Source organism: Protobothrops mucrosquamatus, unplaced genomic scaffold (genome assembly GCF_001527695.2).
Source record: "Protobothrops mucrosquamatus isolate PMUCROS unplaced genomic scaffold, P.Mucros_1.0 scaffold5, whole genome shotgun sequence".
NCBI classification, from domain to species: domain Eukaryota; kingdom Metazoa; phylum Chordata; class Lepidosauria; order Squamata; family Viperidae; genus Protobothrops; species Protobothrops mucrosquamatus.
The window spans coordinates 2,981,770-2,996,508 of NW_015386392.1; the positions used below are offsets into that span (position 1 = coordinate 2,981,770).

General features: G+C 41.5%; 1 protein-coding gene across 1 annotated transcript; it reads right to left on the minus strand.

Moving 5' to 3' along the window:
• Positions 1 to 2,394: 2,394 nt before the first annotated feature.
• Positions 2,395 to 14,216, minus strand: CUNH9orf152 (chromosome unknown C9orf152 homolog). Its single transcript, XM_015832513.2, has 2 exons — positions 13,988 to 14,216; positions 2,395 to 2,896 (listed from the first exon to the last, which is right to left on the minus strand). Exons 1-2 carry the CDS (start codon positions 14,214 to 14,216, stop codon positions 2,418 to 2,420), a joined length of 708 nt encoding a protein of 235 aa, XP_015687999.2. The 3' UTR covers positions 2,395 to 2,417.
• Between the last annotated feature and the right edge of the window lie 523 nt (positions 14,217 to 14,739).

Sequence of the window (14,739 nt, forward strand, 5' to 3'; positions counted from 1 at the left end):
CTGGATACAATGTAAAATGTTATTCCTAATTTATCTTATTTGCAAAATAATGTATGTATGAATGAAAGCAATCATACCATGATACATAAATAAAAAGCTATATATCATAGTTGTTAGTCTTATTTAGGGATTCAAAGGGGTACTCTTTTTCAACTTGCAAATGAGAATGTAATGTGGAAAAAGTAAACCTGGAGTGTAAAATATTTGATGTGTTTAATGACAGTAGAAAGATCATTTCAAGGTTTAATCAGTTGATTTTGGAGTATGTATCCTGAAAAAAAGATACATTGAATTCAACAAAAGTATTCTCTTTGTTAATTTCTAGAATTTCTAGAATTAACAATTGACAATTCAGACAGGTATTTAAAATTCCTCCTGCTTTGCATCCGTTGAGAAATAAGATCTACTAAAGTTAATTGGACTCATTTTCAGCTAAGAATATATGTGATTGCCTTTCCCGCATGCAGGCCTATATTTAGCTCAGTTGAGCTACAATTAATAATTTTGGAAAGGCTGATATTTGTGATAGATGTTTTTGTGGCTATACAGCCCAGTGGGAAGAGTATTCTGCTTCCTAAAGATAATTCTTTGAAAGGAAAGACTAATTGTCATGTCACTTAATGTTTTTTAAAAATGCATTTCATTTATTCTTGAAAGGAATGAAGGGGTATTTAGGGAATATTTGGAATAAACCTCCAAACCCTCTTCTTTTTAGATGAAGAAATAAACTACTGAACTGGATCAAATACAGGTAATTCTTGACTTACAATCACAATGGAACACAATTTCCCTTGCTAAGCAAGGCAGTTATTAAATGACTTGCATCCAATTTTATGCCACAGTCATTAAGTGAATTTTTTTGCCACAGTCATTAAGTGAATCACTGCGATTCATATGGCTATTAAGTGAATCAGGCTTCCCAGTGAACTTTTGCTTATCTGAAGCTCGCTGGGAAGGTCACAAATGACATTCACACAAGCCTGGGACACTGCAACCATCCTAAATACAGACAAGTCGCAAAACACCCAAATTTTGATCACGTAACTGGGAGGGGATGCTGTGACAGCTGTAAGTGCAAGGACTGGTTGTAAGTCACTTTTTTCCCCGTGCTATCATAACTTTGAACCGTTGCTAAATGAGTGGCTGTAAGTCAAGGACTATCTGTCTACGTACAGTTAATAACCTTTGATAGGACAGTGAAAATAAAATAAATGTCCATGGGCCGATTTTTTTTCTTCACAGTGAATCTTCAAAACACATGTTTATGCTAGTCTAGAGTGTTATTCACTCAAAATACATTTTAAAGAAAATGTAGCTAGTAGATTGACATTAAAATACACAGAGCACATTCAAGCTTTGGGTTTCAGGCTGGAGCAATGGAATTCACTCATTTTCAATCTGGGGAGGGAAATTCTAATGGTAGATACCTCCACGCATCTGCCACAAGGTGACCGGTCATTTCCTTGTTGCATTTCCCTCCCATTTTCACTCCATAGAATCGAGAGGGGAAAATTCCCTTTTCTTCTAATGAAGAATATTGGGCAGGCTGACTTTAAAAAGAAAATTGCTTGAGAAGCAAACATAATTTCAGCATTCTCTAACTGTGTGTGAGAGGCAGAAGTGTGGAAGTAGCTGCAGTTGTACATCAGGCAACTTTAAGACTTGTGGACTTCAATTCCCAAAATTCCCCTGGCAGCCATGCTCAGCCTAGGGAATTCTGGGAGTTGAAGTCCACAAGTTTTAAAGTTGCCAAGATCGGTCACCCTTGTTCTACATCAGGGGTGTCAAACTGCCAGCCCGTGGGCCAGACACGTCATGTGGAAGCCATGCCCACCGCATTGCTGGCAATGGCAAAACCGGCCCGATACGTTGCATGACGTCATGTGACGTCGCGAGTTTGACATGTCTGTTCTACATAATCCTTCCTTGGAATAGCATATATTACTCCTAGAGCAGGGGTGTCAAACTGCCAGCCCACAGGCCGGACACGTCATCTGGAAGCCGCGCCCACCCCATTGCCGGCAATGGCAAAACCATTCTGATACGTTGCACAACGTTACATGACATCACGAGTTTGACATGTCTGCCCTAAAGCAATGATTCCCAATCTTTGCCACTTAAGAGAGATGGACTTCAATTCCCAGAATTCCTCAGCCAGTATGAGTGGGGAGGAATTCTGGGAGTTGAAGTCCACCCCTCTTAAAGTGGCCAAAGTTGGGAAACAATGTCTTACAGAAACATTAATTCAAAACAGTATACGTGGGTCCATTCAGTTCTCATGTTCACAAGAACAGAAATGCTACCTGTATATTTCAGGCAAATTATACCAGTGCATGAGGCAAAAAGAAGCTTGCTGTATCTACCGAAAAACTTTAGCTGTGGTGATAGGCCTACTACTGTCTTCTGTGGTAGACTTCTCACTGGGAGACATATAACCCAAGTTTCCTTGCAGCTTCAGAAACCTTGGGATTTTTCTTCTGAGGGAAAGGGTAATAAGATAGCTTACTAGATACTGGTTTTGAAGCTGAGATGTTGAGGCTGGAGTAAGTCCAAATGGAAGTTACCGATGTCCGAGTCGAGTTGGAACTGACCATCTCTTCAGGAGGGCGTGAATTTTCCTCTTTGATGGAGAATGCAATGGCCGGTTCAGTACCGTCTAAGGATTCTTCTTCGCAAGACCACGTGCTACGTCCAGTCCAATTTTGGAGGCTATCGTAAGGCCGTTCCTGTTGATGTGCCAGGCGGTGGATATGTATCCGCCATGGTGAACTGTCTTGTCCATTTCCGTGGCAGGGCAAACCCACTTTGAACTCTCTTCCTTTCAATGCTTTCCTCATGCTCTTATTAATTAAAACAGCACTGATCATGGATTTCCTGGGAATGGCCCCTTTCCCACCTGTGAAGATAATTCAATTTTAAAAGGATGCAAAGAAATAATCTTACTTTCTGGTAATGCGTTATACAAAAGTATTTCTCAACCTCAGTGAGTTTATGATGTGTGGACTTCAACTCCCAGAATTCCCCAGCCAGAAGTCCACACATCTTAAACTCATTGAGGTTGAGAAACACTGCTTGTAGCCCTAAATCTGATATGACCAATTTGTGAATGTAGGAAAACATGCTACACGTTCCAGAATTAAGCGTCTCAGCGTCTACGTGCCACAAGTGATGGCATATTTTGAAAAGAAGCTTAGAACAAAGTACAGGTAATCCTTGACTTATGACCATTCCTTTAGTGGACATTTAAAATGATGACAGTGCTGAAAAAATGACTTGCAATCGGTTCTCACAGTTAGGACCATTTCAATGTCCCCAGAACCATGAGATCAAGATTCATGTGCTTGACAACCAGCATGGATTATAGGGGTTGCAGCATTCTGGAGTAAATGTGATCACCATTTGAACCTTCATAGCTGGCTTAAATTTTAGATGACCTTTAGAAACAGACATACATCTTTCTTAGAGACTTAACCATGTACAGTACAGTACAATCCTTTTCGATAAACTTTATTCTTTGAGCACTTCCTCAGGAGAACAAATACAGTCTTTTGTACCCAAATACAGAGAGTCCTCGTTAAGTGACCCTAACTGGGACTGGCAACTTTGTTGTTAAGCAAAGTGGTCACCAAGTGAAACCACAACTGGGCTTATGATCTTATTTCAGTTTCTCTTTGCTTTACATACCTGCGAAGTTTGTAAATGCAAGGATTGGTTGAAAAGTTACTCTTTCATCACCATCATAATTAGGAACAGTCGCTAAATGAGGCAATCACTAAATGAGGACTGGCTGTAGTTATTATTATAATTCTGAATGAAAAAAAAACCCACAATTTTTTTATTTAGAAGTAATGAAAGGAGGCCCAGAAATAGTTTATTGACTCAAACCAATCAACCAGATTTAGTTCATACGTCCTTTTCATAATCCTGTTTACTTTGAAGTCATATTTGTCCAACACCTGATAAAAGATGTTGACACTTTTTTATGGGAAACCTATTTCCTAGATGTCTCTTTATTGCCTCTGTTTCATCCGCTAAGATGGACAGTCCAACAATTAATCCTTTAATTGTTAAAAGAGGAATGTCTTTAGCTTTTCTACTTTAAGTACTCTTGAAGTGGCCCTATTGTCCATCTGCACACATTTTCTCATTTACTTCTGTTTTTTTTCAAGATGACAACATTTCATAATTTATTTCTTTTCAATCACTAGGTCAGTCCCTTTGCATGTCTGTAAGAGACGTGAAAAGAAAAGGCATTACGAATGATGTCCCTTCAAATCAGTTGGTTCCTGTTGTATCTTGGGGTGGAAACATTTAGGTTTTTTACTAAGTACGTATAGTCAAGGCCATGGGTTTCCCAGTTGCAATGTATGGCTGTGAAAGTTGGACCATAAGAAAGGATGAGTGCCAAAGAATTGAGGCCTTTGAACTCTGGTGCTGGAGAAGACTCCTACGAGTCCCCTGGACTGCAAGGCGTTCAAACCGGTCAGTCCTAGAGGAGATCAACCCTGACTGCTCTTTAGAAGGCCAGATCCTGAAGTTGAAACTCAAGTACTTTGGCCACTTAATGAGAAGGAAGGACTCACTGGAGAAGAGCCTGATGCTGGGAAAGATCGAGGGCAATAGAAGAAGGGGACGACAGAGGATGAGGTGGCTGGATGGAGTTACTGAAGCAGTAGGCATGAGCTTAAATGGACTCCAGAAGATGGTAGAGGACAGGAAGGCCTGGAGGAACATTGTCCATGGGGTCGTGATGGGTCAGACACGACTTCGCAACTAACAACAACATGTATCTGGAATGCAGCATGTTTTAGTTCAATAAGGCAAGACTCACAGCGTGGTAATAGGCAGTTCTCAACTTATGACAGAATTGATCCTGGAATTACAGTTGTAATTCACGATGGTTGTTAAGTAGGTCGTCATCTAACTATGCCCACATTTATGACCTTTTTATGGCAGTCATTAAGTGAATACCACAGTCACTAAGCAAACACCGCATTGTTAAGCAAATGTAGAAAACATTAAGCGAACCCATTTTAGCCAATAGGACTTTTTGCTGGAAATTGGAAGTAAATGCCAGTTTTCCCCAAAAAATTGTGTTCATTTGACCGTGGGACATTGCAGACAGAGGTAAAATACAGGCTGATTGCCAAGCACCCAAAATGCAGCCACACAACCGTCTGTGGTGGTGATGGCTGTCAGAACTTTGAAACTACTTTATGGGGAAGCAATTGTAATTTTTAATGATCTCTAAGTCAGGGCTTTTCAACCAGTGGTACGGGTACCACCTGTGGTACATTGGCACCTGGTAGGTAGTACGCGACCATCCTAGAAAAGTGGTAGCGGGGGAGGGGAATGAGCTGAACCGGTGGCAGCACCACACAAGCCTGAGCGAGAGATGGCTGGAGCTGCAGGGCTGTCAGGGCTCAGTGGAAGCGCCAGGATCAGCGCTTCTTCGGGACTGTCAGGGCTCAGCGGAAACGCCAGGATCAGTATCAGGCTCCAGCTGGAGCTCGGCAGCTGATCCTGGCTCTTCTGCTGAGCCCAGAAGCACCGATCAGCTGGAATGTTGCAGCATCTCCAGGGTCTTGTGATTTACATTCAGATTCTTGGCAACTGATTCATATTTATGACAGTCACAGTGTCCCAGGGTCATGTGAAGTGACCAAAACCTGCTGCAACCACCCAGCAGATGGGGGGAATAAAAACCAAACACTCCCCACCCCACCCCCGCTGCCAATCCTCAACAGAAATGCTCACAACAATGAAAACCTTGGACAGGAGGAAGAGCGCCACCGGGTGGGTAGGCAGGTGTCTTGCTCGGCTGTGGCTTGGGGGGCACTTTTTTCAGTGCCATTGTAACTTCGAAAGTCACTAAGCGAATTGTTGTAAGTCGAGGACTACCTGTACTTTATCACTTTTTTCCTTTTTTTTTTTTTTTTTTGGTCATCAAGTTTTTGATACCTTGCTAGGCGAGTGGTGGTACTAAGATATTGTCATATCCTAAAAGTGGTACAATGGGCGAAAAGGTTGAAAAGCCCTGCTCTAAGTGACTGATAGTAGATTGAGAACTATCTGTAGTTTCCTGGTATCCTCCATGCCTTGCTAGTTCCTGGTAGTCTGGATGCCTTCTTCCTTTGATGGCTCTTTTGGAACAAAACTCTTTAGCTCCAGTTCAACACAAGCCAATAAAACAAAGCTACTAAAATACGTTTTCAGCTTCATTCGTATGACCACTTGCTCTCCCCTTTGCCCCCACCTCCCACAAGATTTAGAAGAATTACAGGTAGTCCTTGACTTGCAACAGTTCATTTAGTGATGGTTCAAAGTTACACTGGCACTGAAAAATGTGACTTATGGCCATTTTTCACAGTTACGACCTTTGCAGCATCCCCACGATCATGTGTTCAAAATTCAAATGCTTGGCCACTGGCTCGTACTTATGACTGTTGTTGTTCCCGAAGGTCATGTGATCACCTTTTGTTACTTTCTCACAAGCAAAAGTCAACAGGGAAGCCAGGTTCACTTAATGACAATGTTACTAACTTATCAACTGGAGTGATTCATTTAACAACCATGGCAAGAAATGTGTCATAAAATGGGGCAAAGCTCACTTAATGTCTCAACAACATAAATTTTGGGCTGAGTTGTGGTTGTAAGTTGAGGACGACCTGTACTAATTTATTATCTCTGGTCTTGTGGTTATTATTTTTTTGTCATGAACGAAAATTATCCTTAGTTTTGCCAGACCGAGACAGCAGCGGCGGTGAACGTCTCCGGAACGGATTCACCCAGATTTTCTAGAATATCCTTCCAGTGTTAGTTAAAACCCATACTATCTGTCAACCACTTGGTGTCATACTGGTAAAGCATACTGCCTTCACTTTTGACCTGCCATTATTAGATCTTTGCTTTCTCAAAAAGTTGTGGTTCCTCTTTGGTCTCCTTTAAAAAGGTGATTTTAATCTTCTATTACAAATTTGGCAAACTAGTCCTTTCCTGGGTTGATTTTAAACAACTGGCCTTTGCCAGGAAAAGGAACGATAAAATACTTGTTTAAAACGTCTGTTGCTGCTGCTGTTAAAAACTGTTTGTTCTGTTTGTTTGATCTGCAAGATCTGTTCTTAACAGGACAATTAACAATATTACTTTTGACATTAAAGGCCAAGAGAGTTTAGCTACAGATCTTTTGAAGGAGTTTCTTGCATAAAACAAATTAACTAGAGTAAAGAAGAATATTTGTAGCTCAAGGTTGAAATGAGGGGTCCTTGGCCTAGTTGTTGTTGCCTAGTTTGGGTAATGAAACGTCTCCAAAAAACAACCAAGTTCAGAATTAACTAGAGCAGTGATGGCGAACTTTTTAGAGACCGAGTACCCAAATTGCAACCCAAAACCTATTTATGTATCGTCGGGTGCCGAGTGGGCATGGCCCATTGGGTGGGTGTGGCCCATTGGGTGAGTGTGGCCCATTGGGTGGGTGTGGCTTCGGTGGGACTGGGGTGGGACTAAAAAGTTCAAACAATCAATTCCAACTTTGTGAGATCTTTTTTTTTCCCCCGCGAGAAGTTGAAATTGATTGATTGATCCTGACCGGTTCTAGGTTGACTCAGCCTTCCATCTTTCCTTGGTGGGTAAAATGAGGACCCAGATTGTTGGAGGGGGGGCAATATGCTGATTCTTTACAGAGAGGGCTGTAAAGCACTGTGAAGCGGTATATAAGTCCATGTGCTATTATTGCTATTGCTATAAGGTGTCTCGGGGGGGGGGCAAGTGTCAGAAAAGTCAAGATGGTGGATTCAATGGTGTGATCAAAGCTTACTTCCCTCTTCTAGCAAATAAAAAAGTTTGGCTGCCATCTTGATGTTTTTAAATCCACACAAATGCCCATTTTTAATGGCAATTCCATTTCTGTGTACTACAGCAGGGCTTTTCAACCTTTTCACCCATTGTACCACTTTTAGGATATGGCAATATCTTAGTACCACCAGTCGCCTAGCAAGGTATCAAAAACTTGATGACCCCCCCCCCCAAAAAAAGGAAAAAAGTGATAAAGTACAGGTAGTCCTCGACTTACAACAGTTCGCTTAGTGACTGTTTGAAGTTACAAAGGCACTGAAAAAAGTGCCCCCCAAGCCACAGCTGAGCAAGACACCCGGTGGCGCTCTTCCTCCTGTCCGAGGTTTTCATTGTTGTGAGCATTTCTGTTGAGGATTGGCAGCGGGGGTGGGGTGGGGAGTGTTTGGTTTTTATTCTCCCCATCTGCTGGGTGGTTGCAGCAGGTTTTGGTCACTTCACATAACCCTGGGACACTGTGACCATCATAAATATGAATCAGTTGCCAAGAATCTGAATGTAAATCACAAGACCCTGGAGATGCTGCAACATTCCAGCTGATCAGTGCTTCAGGGCTCAGCAGAAGCGCCAGGATCAGTGCTGCTTTCCAGCTGGAGCCTGGCGCTGATCCTGGCGCTTCCACTGAGCCCTGACAGTCCTGAAGAAGCGCCGATCAGCTGGAAAGCGGCACTGATCCTGGTGCTTCCACTGAGCCCTGACAGCCCTGCAGCTCCAGCCATCTCTCGCTCAGGCTTGTGCGGTGCTGCCACCAGTTCAGCTCATTCCCCTCCCCTGCTACCACTTTTCTAGGATGGTCGCGTACCACCTGCCAGGTGCCAATGTACCACAGGTGGTACCCGTACCACTGGTTGAAAAGCCCTGTACTACAGTCCAGTCCAGTGACCATATTTTTTGGGGAAGAAATAAAAGACAAACCTAAAAAGGAGGAAAATCTGAAAAACGCTCATAAGGATAAAAATGTTTAGAAATGTGAAAAATTAGTAAATAAAATAAAAAACTTTGATCTACAAAGGCTCAAGAATTAAACCAAGAAGAACTTGACAAAAATGCATATTCCAATAAAAGTCTCTAAAATCAAGTACTATCTGTAAATTTATTTTAAAAAGACAATTTGGTCATCCAAATTTTTCACACGAATGTGGAAGATTGCATTCAGCGGGATCATTTTGTAGGGTAAACGTTAAATGACCAAAATAAATAAATAAATAATAAAAGTAATTTTTTTCAAAAATACTTTAGATCTTAAATCTTTAGATTTAGAATAACATTCTGAAATAAAGAACTTCGTAATAAAGAATATATGATAGCTGCCAACAAGCACGTTCTATGCAGAGTTTAACAGAATTCTTGGTTGTTGTTTTTTTTTTTTAATGACACCTGTAAGTTCAGAATTTTAATGGCATGAACTATGTTTTTTACTCATTGAGTAAACCTTTACGGCTAGCCCTCAATTTATGACCATTCATTTAGCAACTGTTCAAAATTTCAACAGCACTGAAAAAATGACTTACAACCAGTCCTCAGACTTATGACCTACGGTCGCCTGGTCATGATTTGGGCACTTGACAACTGGTGGGTATTTACAATGTCTCCAGCATTCCAACGTCACATGTTGACAATTTGCAACCATCTCAGCCAGCTTCCAACAAGCAAAGTCAATGCAGAAACCAATAGGAGGTCACAGGTCAGGGTCACCTGATGTCTCGCTTAAGGACCATGGCAAAAAAGACTAAAATAGAGTGTGGTCTATGATGCCTCAGTGACTGCACCGTTTAACAATGAATTTTCCAGTCCCAGTTGTGATCGTAAGTCAAGGGGCACCTGTAAACTCCTTACTTCTGTTTACTTTCTGGGGGGTTTTTTTTGGCTTGCTATTGGCCTTGCATGTGGCTTACTGAGCAGATGTGGTACAACTATCTATAAACATTTAGCAATGGTAATAGGGGATTTACTGCAAGATGGATCACAAAGCAGGTTTCTTTATCCTGTAGCAACCCTAAGATGATCTAATGCAGGGGTCTTCAAACTTGGACCTTTTATGACTTGTGAACTTCAACTCCCAGAATTCCTCAGCCAGGCACGCTGGCTGAGGAATTCTGGGAGTTGGAGTCCAGAAGTCATAAAAGGGCCAAGTTTGAAGATCCCTGATCTAATGGAAGGAAGCATGCTTCAGCTATGGAATACAGCAACCTTGCTGAAATGAATGAAGAGAAAGAATTATTTCATCCAGATAGGTAATTGGAGGCCAATTATTATGCCATTGTAGCAACTGGCAACTGTTTCAGAGTTTTTTTTCCATGAATGACTCTCCTACTACTTTTTAAACTTACGGATCTAACATATGAATCTTCCCCGATCTGGTAAATTTTAGATGTATTGTAATCACAACTCTTATTGTTCCAGGCCACTCCAGATCTGGAATTCTGGTAATTGTTAGGAAAAGCCACTCTGTGTCATGGGAAACTCACATCTGCATTTTTTTTTAATTGATACTTCCCAGATGTTTGAACAGTACAAGTCAGGATTATGCACACACTGCATTTTGGGGCTCAAGGAAAGATTGGCATCAAGCCTGCACAACAGACTTACTAAATAGAATAGAAGGGATAGAATCAAAATCATGTGAAGTATTAATACCAGTTTACAATGCCTTGATAAGGTCACACTTGGAATATTGCATCCAGTTGGGTTGCCACCATGTAAAAAAGATGTTGAGGCTCTAGAAAGAGTACAGAGAAGAACAACAAAGATGATCAGGGGACTGGAGGCTAAAACATATAAGGAACGGTTATTGGAATTGGGTATGTCTAGTTTAATGAAGAGAAGGACGAGGGGGGACATGATAGCAGTGTTCCAATATCTCAGGGGTTGCCACAAAGAAGAGGGAGTCAAGCTATTTTCCAAAGCGCCTGAAGGCAGGACAAGAAGCAACAGATGGAAACTAGTCAAGGAGAGAAGCAACCTAGAACTAAGGAGAAACTTCCTGACAGTTAGAACAATTAACCAGTGGAACAACCTGCCTCCAGAAGTGGTGAATGCTCCAACACTGGAAGTTTTTAAGAAGAGACTGGACAGCCATTTGTCCGAAATGGTATAGGGTTTCCTGCCTGAGCAGGGGGTTGGACTAGATGACCTCCAAGGCCCCTTCCAACTTTACTACTACTACTACTACTACTACTACTACTACTACTACTACTACTACTACTACTACTACTACTATTATTATTATTATTATTATTATTATTATTATTATTATTATTATTATTATTATTATTATTCTCCAGATGTGCTATAAGTCCAAAAGTTGCAATCCAACATTTCAGAAGAGTATGCCAAATTGGAACAAGCCTGCTTTGGAATCAATGTACCCCATTAACACTGGGGCAGAAAGGAGACACTGTTTCCATTATCAGATAGACAGAGAAGCACAAAAGGCCATTAATGGGGAAGACAGTGGAAGATGTGTGGATGCTGAGCCAGGCTAAAAGGGAGGAACCAAAGTTAAGACAGGTTTTTTTTGAAGGTGTCCATTGGCAGGGATAATTCTCCCTTTCCTTTCATCAGTTTTTCCTTTAGCACAGGAGTTGGCCATTAGTACAACAGATCCCTAACTAGAAAGTTGAGAAAGTGCATGATGACATAACCTGATAAGCAGTAATCCAAATGCAACACAATTCTTTCCTAGTTATATATTAAAATCCAGGATCCGCATTATTTGTTCAGTTTCCACCTGGCTGCTTTTCACTGCAACGTTTAGGAACTTTTCAAGGTGAATTTCAGCCTGAAAGTTAGTCATTACAACAACTTCTCCTAACTTGTTGTCCTCTAGATGTCTTGGGAGTCCATCTCCCATAATGCTGGCAAGGAGTTGTAGGAATTGGAGTCCTGGCACCTCTGGAGAGTGTTAGGAATCTGCACTGAAGCATTTCTCTTTTTCTTTAGTACCCCCTGAAAACATTTATAGGTGATCCTCAACTTACGATCACAGCTAGGATCAGAATTTCTGTTGCTAAATAAGCTGGTTATTAAGGGAGTTACACTTGATTTTATGAACTTTTTTGCCACAGTTGTTAAGTGAATCACACTGCTGTTAAGTCAATCCACCTTCTCCCATTGACTTTGTCAGAAAGTGGCTGGAAAACTTGGGAATGGCCATCACAGGGACCTGGGGTTTTGTAACCATGGTAAATACGTGCTAGTTTGCCAGGGCTCAATTTGGCATCACATGACCTGCAGGGACGCTGCCATGATCTTCAGTGTGAGGGCGGGTGATAATTCACTTTCCTCAGTGCCACTGTAATTTCAAATGGTACCTAAATGAATGGATGTAAGTTGAGAACTACCTATATATGTAATCCCATGGTGTAGACCAGTGGTTCTCAACCTTTTTAATGCCGCGACCCCAACCGGTCGTAAGTCGAGGACTAAACCGGTCGTAAGTCTAGGACTACCCAACCGGTCGTAGGTCGAGGACTTTCCCTGCCCAGGAGCGCCGCGCATGCGTGGTTCCGCCCCCTGCGCCGGCCGAGGCGTAGCTGGCAAGCGGCAGAGACGGAGCAGGCCGACCACCAACTGGCCCAGCCCAAGGGAAGTAAGGCACCCGCTGGAAAAGGGGGGAAAAAATGGTGGGCAAAAAAAATGGCGGGCAAAAAAATGGCGGACAGCCTTGCTTGGCGACCCCCATGAAATGGCCAATCGACCCCAAATGGGGTCCCGACCCACAGGTTGAGAACCACTGGTGTAGACTGAAGAACGACAAACTAAGAACTGTGGAATCTTAAAATTTAGGATGTAAATCTAACAAGTGACCCATATAAATACATCAATAAATTAATACGTTTGGTCTTCTTCTTTTTTATTCATTTTTTCAGAGCACAATTGAGTCTCCTAACAATATCTCCAGGACTGCAGGCTAAAAACCATAAGTTCACTTATGATAGCAAAAGGATCATGGGTCACGTGATCACCATTTGCAACCTTCCCAGCCAGCTTCTGAGACGCAAACTCAATAAGGGAAGCTGGATCCGCTTAATGACTGCGTGATCAACATAACAACTACAGTGATTCACTTAACAATCGTGCCATAAAGGTTGTAAGACTGGGTGCAACTCACTTAACAACTATCTTGTTTATCAGCAGAAATTCTGTTCCATGTTATGGTTATATCATATGTCAAGGACTAGCTGTACTGTTATTTAGAAAATCCCATGGCTACATTCCTCAAGTCATCAAAAACTGAATTTACCTCAAAGGGACTTTTAATATCCTAAGTATACGGAGGTTTCTACTTTTCAGGTTTTCTGGGACTGTTCTTCAAAGTTTTTAGTTACCATAAATTTGAATTTTTTTTATCCAAATCAAAAGTCAATGAACATAAGATCTTAAATTTTTTTTTAAGCATCTCAACTTCTAAAAAAAAATCACCTTGAATGTCTACTCCAAAGAACGTTACTGTAATTCAATCAGACAATTGAATCAAGTTGTATATTCTGATTACTTCTATCGGCTTAGTATTTTAAAAACATAGAGGAACAGTTCTAGCTATTTGTCCTTCATCTTTTCTTCTATGCAAAATGAGTTGGGTTCCTAGGAACCATTTAATTGAACACTTTTGGAATTGCAAATCCTGGTATTTTTCCCGTCATACCAGATTTTTTTTTCTGAATTTGCTGAATTCTTTAGTATCCTGCTTGGATTTGGGAGAGTTTAAAACCTCTCTCTTTTTTTTCTCCAAATCGGTAAATTAAAGCATGATTAAGCAAGGACTCACTGGGAAGAAACATTTGTTAACTGTTGCTGACAGCAATATAGAGGGATGTGTATGTTAAGCTTCTCCCCGTAGCAGGAAGTAAGTCCTAAGTAACATTGAAAGACATGCTTCTGAATAAACACACGTAGTAAGGGACTCCTTGTCTGTTCTCAAAGGCACCATTGTGAATCTTGTGGCACCTTAAAGACTAACAGATGCATAACATATGGCCCACTGCACCTGCTATTTTTTAAGGTGGCATAAGAAATTTTGCCACAGAATCTAATGAAAAGTTGCCTTTTTGCAGTGCAGACGCCTTCCTCTTGAAGAACAACATGGAATTTAGGAATGCCTGGTTGTCAAGCTCTCTGTTGCTCCAAAACATACCTGTTTTAAACACAACGACATGGGTGTGCAGTTTTTGTTTCTCTTTTAAGTAGTGATATTGCTCCTGGAGCCGGTTTACATCCATCCGGCTGGGCGGCCTGGAACCGTCTGTGGCTTGCTGGTTCGATGAATGACTCACTAGAAATAGACCACTCATATATTTATAAGCCTTCACCATCTGTTCCCATAAGAAAGACAAAATCAGACACAAGCAATGTAGGTCCCTCATCCTGGCACCATTGGAAAGACGTTGTGCCTGGGGATCTGGCTGAAGGACCACTGATTTCATTCAGCAGCGATATGTGCTTTGCTCCAAGTAAAGCAACTTTCTGAACACCTTTAAAGACAAAATGGTCTGGCTTGAACTGTTGTTGATTTAAGACTAAATCTAGGACACGGTGCCAAAATTCTACACAAAAGCTCATCTAACGTAGCCAGGTGAACAAAAAGCTGGGATGCTGGTTGACATTAAAACTGCAGTTTATACAGAGGCGGTATCCATTCTTGCCAGGGATTCTTTCTATCTTCCTTCTTCCATTTTCATCTCTTTAAGTCAGGGGTGTCCAAACTTTTTTCAAAGAGGGCCAGATTGGATGAAGTGAACGTGCTGGAGGGCCGAACATTTTTCCGAACATTCTTTGAACCATTACAATTAAATGTAAATGAATTATTTTATGCCTCTTTCCTCTCCCTCTCTTTCCTCTTTCTCTCTCTCTCTCTTTCCTTTCCCTTTCCTCTCCCCTCTCTCTCTT

What these genes read in the sequence shown, in the direction of transcription:
- CUNH9orf152 (XM_015832513.2), bottom strand. Translation starts at nt 14,216, where the DNA reads ATGAGGGACCTACATTGCTTGTGTCTGATTTTGTCTTTCTTATGGGAA. An exon ending in TGTCGTTGTGTTTAAAACAG is followed by an intron (nt 2,897 to 13,987) that starts GTATGTTTTGGA and finishes TTATCTTCACAG; the next exon opens with GTGGGAAAGGGGCCATTCCC.